Here is a 16,924-nt window from a genome sequence, read left to right on the forward strand (position 1 = left end):
CTGCTGTTGTTTTTAACCCCAAGCAGCTGTGTCCTTCATCTCAAAAAAAGCTGAAGCCTCATCATATAAAATAATTTTATTATAAAAGTAAAATTATGCCATACACAGGTAATTTTTCTGCCAGAAAAAAATTTCATATTACAGTTTTAACAATAAAATAAAGTCCAGAGTAGGAATTTAAAGAACCTCTCCGGCTGCCTCTGACTGCATGCTCTCTCCATGGTTGTTCTCATGCAGCACAGCTTTTTGGAATGGTTCTTTTGAATCACTGTTGCTTTTCCTCTTCTCTCCGTGGCCGTTTGCGAGGGTTCATTTCAGTACCTTCTGCATTTTGGGTGACAGGTGGAGGCTGCACATCTCGGAAGCCCTGAGGCTGTAATATATAAGTGAAATCACGTGATATTACTTCTATGGATACAGAGCATGAGTAACTCTAGTTCCCAGAAGATCAGAATGAGGCACGATGCTATCATTTATTTTAGAAGAGTGGATGCAGAATGCTTCTAGATGAGGTTAAGCTCAGAACTGAAAGGTTTTCAACACAGGTGGCCACTACTTACTGTCTCTGCTTCCTTTCACCAGTGATGCTACCATTTGCATTTTACTCTAACAACCCCTGACTACATAGCGGTGCTTTTCTGCAAATTAACTTATGCTGCTTATTTAAATAAATTAAAAGCCAAATCCTTCAGCCCAGATTCAAGCCAGACTCCTGCAGAACAAGGAGATGAGCACTGGATTAACTGCCTCAGCCATCTTCAGAAACAGCACTGAAAATCTTCTGAGACCTCCTTCAGTTTCATGTGTCTATTTAATGAACTGAAAACACTGAGGAGACACTGTAAGAGAAGCGGACACCTCATCTGGCCTTTGCAGTCAGCAGGGACAGTCCCAGCACAGTGATTTATGGGACACAATGGGCTGAGTACTTTTAACTGCCAAAACCTAAATGTGGAATTGAAAACTAGATGCTGCTACATAGTAGAGAGCTTAAGGTGATCTATTCTGCTTCGTACCATTGGTATTTTTTGTTACATTACCTCACAGTTTGATGATCTTACAAGATTTTAGAAGATGGAAGAGCTGAAAAATCAGTTAGCTAAATGTCATCAGTTATTACATAACACTGAGACGTTATGTGAAGCCTTCAACTGCCTTATCTCCAAATGCTGTGTAGGGAGCATTGCTGACAGCTGAGTGAAGGACTCACTGTACTGCAAACTCAAGAGAGGAAAAAGTGTTAATCAGAAAAAGAAACTGTTCTGAGGATCCTAAGTGCTCAGGTTGAGACAACACAGGGCTGAGCACACTTCAAGAAGGCTGACACTTTGGGTTACTGCAGTGTGAAAAATCAGGGAGAATTACTACCAGATGTGTGACTTTTTCAAAATGCCACTATGTCCTGCACCAAAATGAAGCCAAGATAAGACCAATCACAATGTTTTGCTTGTGCCTCATCTCTGTATTTCTATTTCTAAATGCCTCACCTCATGTAGCCTGCTATGTTTCGAAGGGAGCAAACAGCAAGAGGTGCCATGAGGGCAGGACCTGTGCGGTCCCTCTGCTATTTTGAGCAACTCAAGTGTTATTCTAAATAGCATAATGGGGAATCTTCAAGTTTAGTGTTTCACTGCTGCTTGCATCTAATCTCTGCTATTTCCCTTAGGCACAAAGGTGGATCAAAGCCAAGAATCCACTTAATCTAGCATGCTAGACTCTCAGTAAAAGCATTCCAGGGGCTATAAAGGCCAGAACAAGATGAACCAGGCTGCTCAGTATGGTCGTTTTGCGTTTGGTTAAAGGCATGTACACAGCCTCTCTCCAGTGAGAAAGAAAACATGGCTAGCAGAACTAAGGCTGAAAAAGGCTCACTTGGACCTGCACAGCTCCCACCACAGACGTGCCCATCTTGGGTTGTTCTTCAGTGTTTCCTGGCACCTACAGACTACACCAGAACTGATGCCTTTATTACTTTAAAGGCATTCTCATTGTTAGTCTGACACTCTGCAAAATTCAGGGAAATATGAACAATTCTTACTCACAATACAAGTTCTGGATCCCTATTTTTCATGATCAAATAATCAGGTCATATTACCTGGGAAATTTAGATGAATCAGATGAGCCATTTACTCCTTTGTGCTTAAATCAATTCACATTTCTATACTCTGCGCTTAAGAATGAATCCTCATCAGCCTATGAAAGAATTATTTGATAGGTGTTCCATAGCTTCCAGGCTTGCTCAGACTGGTGGCTGATCTGCCAATGTGCTGGAAAAGAAACAGCTGGAAAAGAACTGGAGCTTCAGGCACTCAGTCCCATACTTCTCCACCAGTGTACAAGCACTGGTCAACCAGATGTCAGAAGTACCAAACTATCTGATTTGCACTGAATTTAATGGCAGCTATAATCCTATGCATCTTAGATGTTGTTGTTTTTTTAAATTGTCTGCTGTTTATACACAGATGTCCTGCATCATACTTGGAAGCACTGAACACATATTTACATCTTCCAGTTTAACTACTGAGATGAGAATGAGAAATGGTAACAGCAAACAATTATTATCAGACCTGCTTTTCATGACAGAAACATTGATAATGCGTTTTTTACTCATAGAAACATCTGAAGCAGCTCAGCAGGATTAAAGGAAAAAACACAGGGCTAGTCTGAAGTTGTAAGTAATCTTTGGTTAAGATACGCTCTCTAGTATACATCAAGATTGTGTACATTCATGTGGATGAAGACAGCATAGCTGTTCTATAATTTGCATAAAGCTGAAATGGCAATTAAACTAAGAGAATCCAATATTTGGCAGCTGCACAGACAGGGCTGCACAGCTGCATCACATGATCTGAACAACCTTGGGATGTGGTCCCATTTTCCTGTCCAGTCTTTACAGAACTGGTAAACAAATAAATAAGTAACTAAAAATAGTGGGAGCATTTAGAGCTGGAAAAAAAACCCATGAATTCTGCTCAATATCTTGAGGACCTCATTTTAGGGCAGCATTAAAATCTGCAGGAAATGCTATGGCAACGTGTTTCCATGAGGACACAGAGCAAACAGTTATGGCATGTACCTATGTATCTGTCATTTGAAGACACAAGAACGGAGTGCTTGTTTTTTAACCTATAATCAGCTTAAACAATATATATTCTCAATATGTATTTAAGCACTCAACAAAAGTAAACTATCACAGGATTTCCCTAGGGCTGAATGAGGACTCCAGCTGGAATCTCATCATACAGTAACAACAGAAGAAAAAATACATACTTCTGTATATATGGCCTGGCCATAGGGTCACCAGTAGGACAGAGCTGTGAAAGACAGAAGTACAACCTGTGTTGTGTCAGGCAATGAACAGGCAGAGATCTGGAGGTCTCTGGAATGCCGTGAATGATTCTGGTCAGCCTTGCCCTAAAAATGACAAATCGGAACAGATGCAGTTTCCCCAGCCACTGGGGAAACAAACAATGTGACGGGAGAAAGCAGCTTGGCATCCTGAAGGAAGGCTCCAAGTGCAAGACTCTCCTCTGTAATTGTACTTAGGCCAAGAGTTGACATGAAGGGCAGATAAACTGTGCAGCACTGGGACAAGCAGAAATGGGCACAGGTTGCCTGTAAATCTGATGGTTAATCTGGAAACATCCTGGTGTTCCTGGCTACCTTCAGGAAGAAGCTGAAAGGCAGCACGAAGAAAGCGAACAGCATTCTCAGGTCTGCCAGCGTCTGACAATTTCTTTACATCCAACACTTCGTTCCCATCTCTGTATCTCCATCCCAAGAGAAATACTAACTGTAATGTTATATGGTATGGTTGACTCCTTCTGACTCGGTGATTTGTACAATGTTGCCAACCTGGTTTAAAAAAAAATTAAAAAAAAATTAGTGTCAGTGAATACGATATTAAAAAATCATAAGCAACCAAATGGCCAGACCCAAGTTTTCCCACAGTCATTGATAGGTGACCAGTGGAATCCATGTGTGCATTTTCACAGTGGTCAATTAAATTCTGGATGCCAAAATCCCACCCCTGTGCGACCTGTCAGCTCAAGTACAGTTCAGACCTGCTAACGAAGAGCAATCAATTAGCCTTGTTTCATTACAGTAATTCCTCACATTCTTGGAACAATATCAATTCTGAATTAATTTCAAATGGCACTTTCTTAAAATGCAAACAAAAACGATTTTAAGCACAATTCTCCATAAAGCAACTATTTTTTGCTTGGCCTCTCAACGCTGGGAGATACCCACAAGAATTCAAGAACTTCCAGGGAGTTTTTCTCCCTAGGTGTTTCACAACCTGGCAATAGAACCGAGCGGATGCAGAACGAGAACAAAATGTTCTGTTTCCAAGCCTGACCTTGCCAGTGACATACAGCATAACCTGGAGTAAATAGCTTTTCTTCTATTTCTTCTCTAACACTTCCTTGGCTTCATGCATTTAGAGTCTAAGCAATGCATCCTGACTTGAGCTCACGCTGCACGTAGCCCAGCAGGTACTTGCATCATACAGAGAAGACTGCAAAACACCTTAACAGCAAGGGATTTTTCAACCAGCTCTAAGGCTGTTAGTTTGCACTGTGCCCACCTGCACAAAACTACACCAATGCAAAGCCAATAAAGTGTTCTCTCTGTACCAGGACAGTCTGCCAAGGATCCTGTTAATTATTTTTGTTTTTTTCTTTTTTTTCTCCCTGAGGTGCCATTCTATTAGACAGCACGTAATTACAGCCTGAGGAACACTGCCACTTCATATTAGCCACGCAGGGAATTCCTCAGAACATCTAAGTGGTGGGTTGTACTTTACAAAATAGCCTAAATCCAAAGCTGCAGAAGCCATGCTTTCACAAGCGCTCAGCTGGAGCTCTGCTGCATAACTCTGACTCAAAAGGATCTTTCCTCACTGCACTGAGAACCCTTGTAATTAAGCTCTGACATTTCCTGTGCCAAAGAAAAGAGATGGGTCTCATACTTAGAGTGCAGTAAAAAAAGACAAATGGATTCTCAAATGGTCATCTTTGCACCTCAGGAACCCAAAAACAAGATTAACCACAACGGATCATCAGGCCCAAGTAGCTTGTGCTACAAACGCAGCAGAATCTAGCTACTTCTGCTTTTTACAGACATGCAACTGCAACCCAAACTGCTCTGCTTCCGCAGGCCTTGCTCCCTATTAGCTGCATATTTATAACGGTAAATGAAACATGTCTGCCTGTCCTTGGCTTTATTTCTGGAACCGACACCTCCCAAATTACTAGCTGCGTTGCAGAAGGAAAGGAAAAAAAGCTCTTCACTTCTGATATACAAAATTAACTTTTGTTCATTCTGTAATCATCATGTTGATGCAATTTCTCCCTTATAAAGACTTAACTAATCAGTGCAAATTTAATTCTAAACTAAACAGCCAGCTGTAATCATTCTGCATTGCCTTCACCCTCGGAATTCTTAGAATTTAAAAAACAAAATTCCACAAGAAAGTGTCACTGCTCTTCAAGTTTAACAAGCAGAACTGTGCACTACAACATTCCAGCAGCGTTTTTGTTCACTGTTTGCAAAAGGATTAAAAAATCAAATGAAGGCTTCTTAAGTCCCAAGTTGCAGCACTGTGATACTAAAATGCAAGTTGAACCCAAATGACCAAGGAATAAAAATATGCTTGTAATGCAGCAAAGAGGTGAAAAACATACCAGGAAACAAAACAGATCTCACTGCAACAGGCAAAACCTTGTACCATTTTTAGAAGGGCCATCTTCTCCCCTTGGGCTTTTAAGCCCATCTCCCATAGGTGCACTCTACACTGTGAGTAAGGTGGCTCTCTTTCCAACCCTCCACAGCTTACTGTAGCTTTATGCAGCTGCTCAGTTCTCCAGAGCCATCGGGTCACATTTAAAAGCAGAAAGAGCCAACAGCTGCCACTGAGGTGCAGGGCTCAGTGGGCCTGTAGTCTTCCTAAGAATTAGTATGTAGATGGAAAGCCCTCTTGAGCATCAAATGAATTTACACGGACTGCACCATGTGGACTGAAGTCCAGAAATTCCATTCCCTGCTTGCAAAATATGGTGAGACTGAATTTTTGATAGAGCCAAACTCCCATAGAAGCAAGGATTCTTGTGTCTGAGCAAATGCCATTACAATGACTTGGTCGGCCATGGCACAGCACCTCAGCAACAAACCACACCAAAAAGGAAAAGCACAACGGTGCAGCTCACACTGCTTAGTTCAAACGAGACTTTTCTTGATCACAGAAGACCAAGGACAAAAGTCAAATTTAAAACCCTGCTTGGCCATTAAAGCCCATTTGAAAAAGATCCAATGTCACACTTGTCAGTCCTACTGCATACCTTTCCTGGCCTATATTTTCACTCACCTCTGAGTGTTGTCCCAGTGAAAGATTAAACGCACGGTAGCAGCATGTCCCCAGCTTTCTCCTGCATAACAGAAATTTATTCATCTCCTTTAAAAAACAGCAGCTTCATAAATTGAACTGAAAGCAAACCAGTCTTAAAAAGAAAAAAACAACACCAAAAAAACATGATTAAGCCCATGTATCTTTCTTGCAGAAACAACTCCCATCTTTTTCACACATACAAGGATTCCACATCTAGTTCACCAAATAGACCAAGACAATGAATAATCTCTGTGTTTTATAGAAAGCTTGATGCAACACCTCTGTATCTGTAGAAGAAATGAACATGTACCTCATGAAGGACAGGTACGAGACAAATCCTGAAAAGAGGCACCATGAAGAAAAGATCTTTCTTATTACTGTAAAGAAGTCTACGTAGTATGACTAAATCCTACTTCAAAATTGTGGTGTTCTCTCTCTCAAGCATAGTCATGAGCAAACATCACTCCCTTTGGGATACATGCTTTGGGAGAAAGTCAATGATTATTGAAGTATTAAGGGCCCCTGACGCAGTCTTCCACTTCTGACAGAAGAATGCAAACGAACACAACCGTAAGTGAAGGGAAAAGAAAAAGAGAAGGAAGGTTGGAATGTATTTCATGGGAAATGGCCCTACTGTTTCAGCTCAAACCTGGCAAGCTCAGATAATTTACAGACAGATTTTTTACTGGGTGTTTTTTTCTGTTTGTCCTGTGAGACATTCAGCAGTCTGAAGATGGATTAGATTTTAAAGGAGTCGTTTGGGTTAAGTGCCACAAGCCTGCAGCAGCTCTAACTTCTGAATCACTTATTTGTTGGATCTCCATCATGTCAACAGGCCCACATGCCCTGTGTGCTCTGGTATTCATTAAAGCATGGAGAAGGAAAACGTGATTCAATGATAGGGAAGACCTGGACCCTCTGGGCGTCCTGCCAGACTCTGTTCCATTATGCTGAAATTGAGATTAGAGATTTTGGTTATCAGATACAGTTCTGAGTCAGAGATCAAAACGCATTTTACAATGGGTATAAATTCCACACCAGCACGTTTCCAACTATATTGAACATGAGCGAAAAATGCTACCGTAAAATGAGACATTTCTGAGCTAAAACTGTTTGCAGATTAATATTTGACCTCTTTTCTAAATATATCGAATAGAAATGTCTGGGAACAGCCAGCTTAGCTATCACTAGTGAGAAAGAGAGCTGCCTTCCATAAGGCTTTGACTTAATACCTTGCAGCATCTGTGCTTTTTTCCCCCCATAATTAAGAACTTCCCTTCTGCTAGGAAGATGAGTAAGAGTTTAGAGATTAATGTTCCTGTAAAATCTTAGAAATTTCTAAGGCTTACCAGTCAATGAGGGGAAAAAAAATATGTAGGGGAGGCAATAGGATTGGTTTTACTTGGGTTCTGCTCCTGACCCTCCCCTCAACAGCTTCATTGGCTAAAAGCAACCATAGAAAAGCATGAGGTTCTTCAGCCTTTACAATGAGGCTTTTGAAACAGCGTCCCTTAAGAGTGGGTCATAAAAACCATCCTGTAATCCATCAGCTCAACGTTTGTACTGAGTCTTTGGAATAAATTCACATCCCACTGAAAGCAGCTCTGGAGCACTCCAAAGTACTCCACTTGAGATACTGCTGTTTAGGATGAGCAGAACACCTCCTCGCTGAATCTTTTACCAGCTGCTACAAACCCTCAATTCTGCAAGAGTGCATCCCATTTAGTTTAGCTACACCATGTGGTTGTGCATATTCTGGTGAGAGTCACCATCAGTTCATGGTCAATAGGAAGTTACGTCAAATTACACATTTGTAAAAATAAGTACATGCACCAGACAATACCTGATGTCTTTGAGTTGTAGCCTACTCTGAATCCTTTCACACTCCTTCCTGTCCCTATGACTTAAACACAACAGATCTCAAACACTGCTGGTTATTTTTTTAAGATGGAATCTATCAGCTTTAATTCAGCTTATAGCCAGAAAGGCTGCTAAAAATAACTAATACTTCAGAGAGCAAGAGGCAAAAACGACAAAAAGGGTCAGGTACTGAAAGCTGGTTCTTTATCTGCATGCACAGCTCAAAGTTCCACATTCTCCAAGGAGATGATCTGTATTTGTTCATCTTATCTTACATCTGTGCCAAATGGTTCAATGCCTGCACAGACACTGAGAACATCTCTGCTTTTGTTCTGTCTCCTTTCTCTCCTTCCTCTGCAGAACAAGAGGTTCATTACTTAATTCACAGAACCTGAAGCAGTGCACAGATAATTTGTGCCCTTTAACTGCATCACAAAATAATGTAGTTACAACCTGTAAGAAGAAAAAGCTCAGCATTTAACTCCTAATTTGTCTACATCTCTACTTCAGAAGAACTGTTCTATTTTCCCCTATGACCACAGCAGAAGACTCCATCTGAGGTACTCTGCTCATCACAGGGCAAAATGGAATAGTCTGAAAAGAACTTTAATTCTCTATGGGCAGGCTGTAGTTGAGGATCTCACACAGAACTTCCCTCTGCATCATAACTGCAGAGATTAATGGGTAGATGGTTCCAGCTGTGCACCAAATATGAAACACTTCTGTTTCAAGCAGTAAATGGAAACATGTTCAAGTGTAATGGCAAAACAAACGATTTAAATTTCACTGGAGAGGCAGTGGATGATTCTCTGGATAACTGCAGTGTATTCTGAGGTGTGTGACCACAAAGCTGTGGACATGAGTTCTTGTTATTGTTTAACTTATTCATCACAGTCTTTCTGGTAGAAGTTTAAAGCCCATACTGCCATTCCTACATTCTTTGTGTGATCCATCACCAGCAAGTTTCATCTCAATTACCTCATCTGCCAGCAGCTTACTTATTATTTAAACAGTTGAGGCTTACCTGGCCCACTTCTGGCAGAAAATGGGTTGGGAGACAAACAGCTCAGCCAGCACGAAGGATGTGGCAGCAACCTCCAGCAGGGCTGCTGGCCTCCTTAGCTGACACTGCTGCAGCTGGAACACCTCCACAGCCTACCATCCTCAGGGGAAAGCTGCAACGCATTTGCTGCAGGTCTAAATCTAGCTCCTAGTCTTCATACCATGTGCTTCTCTTAGGGTGTGACATTGTCTCCTTAAAGAACACTGATAGATCTAATTCACAGTTTACTAATAATTTTTTGTTGTTGTTCCCGATGCCAAAAGTAAGGAAATCACGCACAGTGCAAAAGCCAAACACCTACCTAATGCAGGTACCAACATGGACTGGTTTTGTCCAAACCTGGTTGTCATTTGGTTTGTCAGAACAACCTGAAAGAGGAAACAAGCAAATAAACAACGTTTCCAGAAAACAGTTTGGGAGGGAAGGCTGGCATTTCTAAAAAGTTTTTATCAATCAAGTAGTTACTTGAGCAAAACTCCTGCCATTGAAATGAAGCGTTTGTGTTAACAAGAAGAAACTAGAAAGGCCCCTCATCTTTTCCTCAATAGCCAAAACAAAATAAGAAAAATCTGAAAAGTGTATTTTCAGTTTGCATGAAAGGAGCATTAATTTCATTCAGGGTTAAATAAAAATAAAAACAAAACCAACTCCCCCTAAACTTCTTCCTTCCTGAAGGACATAACTTGTATCTTCCATTGTCTTTGTACTGAATATCATCTGGATCTGTATTTAGATGCATGTCTTGTACTAGCCCTCTATAAAGAGATAACAGTTCAGTCACCGTGGCTAAAGTGAACCTGATGCTGCACAAAGCAGGGATCAACCCGGTGATTAACAGAACTGCTGCACCTCGTAGTCTAAAAATGCGCAAGAGAGTACAACACAAAGCAGGATGGAAGGGAACAGACAGAGCGGGGGAGTGTTTTCGCAGCACGAATCACTCGTAGGAGGTTCACAGACAGTCTAGGTTAGATCTCTGGTAGAAATGAGGGTGGGTGAGACAGAAAAGAGCCAGGAATATTAATTGCAAAGTTCATTAAAAATGAAGAATAAAAAAAAATGGTATCTATCTTAAACTGCAGGGATTTTCACTCTCTGTCATGCCTGTAGCCAGAAAAGAGCACTGAGCACACAGGGCTCTCACCAAAACACTCCTATAGCTGAAAGCCTTGAGACACAGCCAGCACATCTGAGAAAGGTTCCTCATCCTGAGCAGATGATAACAATTCCACCAAGGCTGCCCATCTCATTGTTGCAGAACGGTTGTTTCTGGGCATTCCAGCACAACCCACTGAGTTCAGCTTTAGAATCTAAAGAAACCTGCTTCCTACCATATCAGAGCACTCAGACTGCCCAGCTTTGCTGCCAGTCAAGCAATTTCTGGCATGCCAGTTAAATTTAATTCCATATAGCTTGCAAACAGTCTAACTCAAATACTAACAAGAAGGTCACCGAACCAAACCATTTCTGAAGCCCTGTGATTGATTACTTCTTTATCAAGTGTTTATTTAGCAACTGTTTGTATTAAACTGCTCACTTGTTCAATAGAAAAGTTATGTTTCCCTTGAACAAAGAAAAAGAGGCTATACAATGACAACCACTCCCTTTCAAGGTCACCAGGTACCCAATTTATGAGTGAAAGCACTCAGAACAGGAGGCTGTGCAAACAAAGCAGTCACATAACATTTGTCCCCCTTGGTGCCCACACCAAAAGGAGGAACCTCCATAATTCACATCACGAAGGAGAGGGGGAACACTTCCAGCAGTAAGCACAATCACTGAACCAATGCAGAGCTGTGCTTCTCTTCCTGCAGCTAACAGAGGATGCACAAGGGAAGGCTTATTTTTAGCAGTTACGAACAAAACCAATTGCATGAGAGAGTTGTGGGCGACAAAGAAGCAAATCACCTGGAAACAGCTACAGGAGCAAGCACCATTTTGAGACCGTGTAAGCTCTAATTCCTGAACAATGCTTTTCTGTACTTCAAAAGACTTGTCAAAACAACTTCTGGAACGGATGCAGCTTCTGAGTGCCATCTGCTGGCTACCGGCTGCACCTTGGTGGGCCTCCACACCGGCACAAATGGTGCAGCAACAATGCCCAGGAAGGAAGCAATGGGTTTCCACGGGTGCCAAAACAGCAAACTCAACTCCAGCAGGTAATTGTTTTTCCTTCCTAGGAACAGATTTATTTTTAAACCAACAGGAGTTGTTGTAACTGCTAAATATTCCAAAGTATTTTATTGCATGTGCGCTTTGCAGGCAGGAAAGAGTAAAGAAGCATTCTATTTCCAACCTTGTCCTGCAAGAAGATTATGTGAAACCACGACAGAAATGACATGCTAGGATTTGAGATTCCCAGGACGCTTTTTATTCAATTTTTACTTATTTTGGCAAGACCACAATTTTTCCATCTACCCAGTTTTGCCTGTGCTATCTATCCACACTTCCAATCAAACTGACAAACACAGTAAAGGACATCCCTTCAGCTTTACTTTGCTGTCTGCAGACAATTACAGATCACACTGGCTGTATTCTTTGTTATGCATTTATTCTCAGGTAACTCTTTTATGGTGTAACTCTGCCCCAGACCTACCGCTGCTTTGTGATCATTTGCTATGATGATCAGCTGCTGTGCCAGACCATTCAAAAGCCGTGTTCGAAGCGAGAGGTCCTCAAAATCATGGCGAAAGGGAAAGGCAATTCCATCAATTACCACCAGTCGGACCTAAATACAGAAGGAAAGGAAAAAACGACCATTGCTTTCATAATGTAAGATTCCTTCTTAAGAGCTTCGGAATGTTTTGTACGAGGTAACACAAAATTTGATGCTCTGATGTGTGTGACAGCACAATACTGTTACTGGAGACAAACAGCAGCAAACCAGTGCAGGGTAAAGAGCCCTAAGCTCCAAACACGCTGGTAAGTGCAGTACTGCATTGTGCACACAAAGCTCAGAATGCATCTGCATTAGCTTGAACAAAATGTTGCTCTAAACCTTTCCATTATTTAATTCAGAACAGAGCTGCTGTTCCAACTCTTTCCAGTTTCAAATCTCATTCACTTAGAGCTCACTTATCTCTGGTACAGAATACAACATGACAAAGCTGGACTTAAAGCCTTGAAGAAAAGCTGTAGAGAAAAATCTGAAATGTACTTTTGTCAGCTCTCCACAAACACTATTTCACTTTACCTTCTCCCTCAAAAAATAAAGTCCAAACCATAGCTAGAAGACGTGCTGCTTGCAGTCATCGTTAAGATCATCAGATTCTGTGGGTCCTGTCTGCTTTGCAAACATGCATTTTAACAGATGCCTTAAGATATTCCAGATGTATGTAATGGAGCTGAGTATCTGCCTTGCCTGGAGATGTTTGCTTTGCTTATTAATTATCGCTTCTGTAGTGATCGTTAGTTGAAGGTAGAATAAAATGCTGCTGCAGGCTCATCACACTCGAGACACCATGCAAACATTAGTGTGGGATTTTGATTTCTACTAACTTCATTTGCTGTGACTGTTCTGATGACACAAATTTGTCTGAAATACAGAAGGGAGATGGATTGCCCCAGTGTTCACATGTTGTCTCTGAAGTCCCAAATATCTACAAGTTCTTGCATCAACGTATAAGACAAGCTGGAAAAAAGAACATTCTGATTTTCTGTATTATTGATTTAACTTGTTACAGGAAAGTAGCTTTGTGGCTGGAACATACAAGCCTGCAACAAACATCATGCTGTGAAATGGCCCTGAGGCTGCAACTGAAAAAAAAACCAACAAAAAACCAAAGAACACCAAGTAGTCAGAACTAAAATATGATGTTCTCCTGTTAAAATTCGTCTTTCTGCAAATTCATTTCTATGAGCCTCTTGAGTAATTTTTTGACTGGAAAAAAACAATCAGTTCAACAATCTGCGCATGACTCATAGTAGAAGGGAATATTTACATAGTTCAATTACTTGCCTATCAGATTAATATAGCAAGGTAAGATGTGAGTTAGTTTACTTTCTCCTGGTTGCATTTGTTTCAAAATAGCAAATAATACGGCCTGGTTTTGCTTTAGATCTACTTCAGAAAGCTTGATAACACGTGCCTTTCACACATCAGTTTGTCTTTACATGACATAATAAATTATGTTTATTATGACAATGATATTTTCTAACTTTTTTTCATATTATTGGTATTTTTCATACCAACAAGCTCTGAAAGTAATGCATATTACCCACTGTCTCTCTTACAACTACGTATCCTCTCCTTGGAGGTATTCCAGTAGTTCCAATCTCAGCACCAGATCTGCAGAGGGATCACACTAATTTTAATGAGATCTGGACTTCAATGAGCAATCTGTCAAGTCACTTGCAGCCTGTCCAAGGAATCACCAGAAGGTCGTACGGTTTTCCTGCAACCTTCAGTATTTCAGGCTCCAGGCCAAGCATCCATAATCAGCACAGATGGCACCAAAGAACTGCAGCCCAGCGTAACCGCGCTAATGAAGCCATGTACTTTCCACAAGAGCAAACACAACAGGGCACCGTTAGCAACTGGCAGAGAAAGGGAAATACCAGACTATACTAAGCAAAGGCAAGACTCCCATCTGTGCTTTCAAGATCATAACAGCTTCCAAAAATGGAAATGAGATGCAAAACACAATTTAACTAAACAACACTGATTTGTGCTCTGATGCAATGAGGCAGAAGTTTTGTTCTCCAAATCCTGCTAGGGAGCGATCTGCTATGTAGAGATCTGCTATGTAGAATCTAGAAATCTGGGAAGGAGGTGGAAAAAATCTGCCTTGCCATAGCATTCCACTAAGAACTAGATACTAGGCAGCTTTTTGGCTGCAGTCCACCCAAGAGTTAAGCTGCAGGCTTTCGTTGCTTGTAGCAACAGAAGATGTACTGGAAAGAAATCAGAGTCACTTTCTGGATGCCAAGATGTGCAGGATGCTCTCAGTTCCTTTTCTGGGAGGAAAAAACTGGCACTAGGTCCTTCTGATCCCCTGCACAGTGGCCACATGCAAACAGTTCAGCCTCCTGTACAGCAGTTTTGTGATGATTTCTACTTGAGTGATTGAAGAAATATAACCTTTGTGGCAACACCAGATCCAGTACCTTTGCCTGAAAGCTGAGATTCAGGATGGTGGCAGCATTGGTAACCAAAGTTAATTACTCTCAAGAGTCATGGGGACTGGAACAGAAAGCAAACAAGTAAGCAAACTTTACATTTGTACTCTGGCATCAGCCAATACATTATTGCTAAGCTGATGAAGTACCAATGTGTTACTCTTACTATATCAGAGTATTCCTGAAAGCATCTAATGCAGAAGTGAGTGTTATCTTCTGGTAACTCCATGATAACCCTTACCTTTCAGTTCTGCAATAACTCTTACCTTTGAGTGCTCTGAAAGAAAGTCTGGGAGGAGATAGACCTGTGCTAGAAGCTCTATGTAGTCACGGCAACGGAAGTAATATATGTGAGAAAGGATACTTTCCAGAGAAAAAGTCTCCAAAGCTTTAAGATGATCTGAGAATAAACAGATGAATAACCAAGTCAACAACCTGTAGGTACAGGCATACTGCTGCCCTAGTTATTCCACCATTCCACATACAGCAACAATAGCAGCAAACCTCCCAGAAACTCTAAGATAAACCAGTGAAGGTAAGGAGGCAGGAAACATATTTTCCATCTGGTTTGAAAGTCAGGAGGGTAGTGAGCAGATGCTCGCTCAGCGTTAGCACACGGACACACTGGAGCCTCCAAGGGAGTGCTCAAAAAATGAAAAATTAACTCACGAAAAAGAACTCTTCAATCACTTTCAAACCAGAGCACCACAATGAAACATCACACAGAAAAAAAAGTTACTCTTAGATGAGATCAGCTCAGTCTGCAGTATGGCTCTACAGTCACACTGACGCAGTTGCGGGTATGATACATAGAGATGGAAGTAAAAGGCTGGCAGCAAGAACTGCTTAAGCAAGCACTGCTTCTGAAACCCTTCAACTGCAAAATTCACTCTTTGGAAGTGGCCCACCAGACAGAAAAAAATGATTTAGCAACATACCTTCTTCTTGATGAGCTTCAGCAATAAGCTGGCAATGCCGCACGCAGGCAGCTGCAATATCTGCTGCTCTGTCTACCATAAAACTGCCTTCAGTATCAATGAACACTGCTTCCCCAGCTACACCCCCAAAGCATTCCGGGATCTGGACATCCACTGCCAGCTGCATACTGCCATGGAAAACAAAGACAAAAAGATAAATAAGTACATTACAAATCTCCCCCTCCAAACTTGTTACATTTCTGCTAAGGAACAGTGCCAGGAAAGAATAGGGCCATAACAAGATGAACTCTCACCATCCTTAAATTCAACAAAGAAAAGTGATTCTCAGTTGCACAGAAGTAATCTAAAAAAACCAAATACCATAGTTGTGTTTTCCCAACACCAGGTGCTCCACAGATCTCAGTAATTTTTGTCAGTTGCACACCACCTCCCAGAATGTTGTCCAGCGCTGAACAAAAGGTGATGATGAAGCCCTGTGCTTGCTCTTCTTCCAGAAGTTCCAGAGCTGTGCACTTCCTGGTGCTGTCTGACCCCCCAGCCGTCTTTGCTGCATCGCCAGTACATTCCTGCCTGACAACCTGTAATGCTTCCAGTGCCTCTTCTTTGGAGACCCCAATTTCTAGGAGAGACAAAGTCATGAGAAGTTACTTTGTTTTTACAAACAATTTATTTAGAATACAAACAGAAAACACAGCTTGTTTGGCAGAACCCGATACTTCTGTTGCGTGACTCAGAATTATTAATCTTTTTAGTATAAAACGCTTGCCAACACATTCAGAACTAATGATCCGATCTGCAGAAGAACTTGGAGCAGCTGAGGTTTCAGGAGGCAATGAGCAATCTGCAAAACGGCCGTCCACAGCCACGCTTAGGATCAGGGAGAGCAGTTCCCCTGCTGTGCACTGAGCATGCTGCTGAATAACCTCGTCTGAAGCAAGAGTCTTCACATGCTTACAGCGTGTTACCACTGAGGGCCGCCCAGCAGACTGACAGGCAGGCTTCAGCCTCCTGAAAAGCAGTTCTTGTAACTTCATAAAGGTTCATTTCGTGTAACGCGTGCAGCTAAGAGGAGGAACGTGACAGTGTTTTATTTCCAGTGCTTATCGCTCAGTATAACCAGCGACTGCTTCATTTCCCTCTAACCTGGAGGTGCCCCAGGTCCCACAGGGAAGCTGCCACAGTACAGACCTCAGGACGGGTAACACACTTCAGCCTCTCAAGGTGCTTCACGAGCATTAAGCCCTGACACGAGCATTAAGCCCTGACACGAGCACAGCCCCGCCGCAAGGCGCTTCCAGCTCCCGCACGGGAGGCGGGCCGAGCCGAGACACGGAACGGCCTGCAGGCCGGGGAGAGCGCGCCCCGCGCCGGTACCTTTGCTCAGCCCGCACGGACCGGTCTCCAGCAGCTCCTGCGCTGTTTGGAAGCCGGCTGCCAGCAGGCGGGCGCGCAGCGCGGGGCTCAGCGGCAGGCTGCCCACGTCCCGCTGCATACCGCGCACACCGCCCTGCGCGGCGCCAGCGCGGCTCTGACGGAGCGGCCCGTGCGCATGCGCGA

At 42.3% G+C, this 16,924-nt stretch overlaps 1 protein-coding gene across 3 annotated transcripts; it reads right to left on the reverse strand.

The window, feature by feature from the left end:
- Positions 1 to 61: 61 nt before the first annotated feature.
- RAD51C (RAD51 paralog C) lies at positions 62 to 16,923 on the reverse strand. 3 transcript variants are annotated; one of them, XM_048967164.1, is made up of 9 exons: positions 16,742 to 16,923; positions 15,728 to 15,986; positions 15,368 to 15,534; positions 14,696 to 14,829; positions 11,908 to 12,039; positions 9,613 to 9,679; positions 6,368 to 6,428; positions 3,795 to 3,855; positions 62 to 373 (listed from the first exon to the last, which is right to left on the reverse strand). In XM_048967164.1, the coding sequence occupies exons 1-9, from the start codon at positions 16,857 to 16,859 to the stop codon at positions 266 to 268; spliced, it is 1,107 nt and encodes a 368-aa protein (XP_048823121.1). In that variant the 5' UTR covers positions 16,860 to 16,923; the 3' UTR covers positions 62 to 265. The 3 variants fall into 3 exon arrangements, 2 of the variants coding, with proteins under 2 accessions (XP_048823121.1, XP_048823122.1); XR_007380776.1 differs by having other exon boundaries at positions 269 to 373; positions 2,096 to 3,855; XM_048967165.1 differs by having other exon boundaries at positions 270 to 373; positions 3,664 to 3,855.
- Between the last annotated feature and the right edge of the window lies 1 nt (position 16,924).

The sequence above is a fragment of the Lagopus muta genome, chromosome 20 (genome assembly GCF_023343835.1).
Source record: "Lagopus muta isolate bLagMut1 chromosome 20, bLagMut1 primary, whole genome shotgun sequence".
NCBI classification, from domain to species: domain Eukaryota; kingdom Metazoa; phylum Chordata; class Aves; order Galliformes; family Phasianidae; genus Lagopus; species Lagopus muta.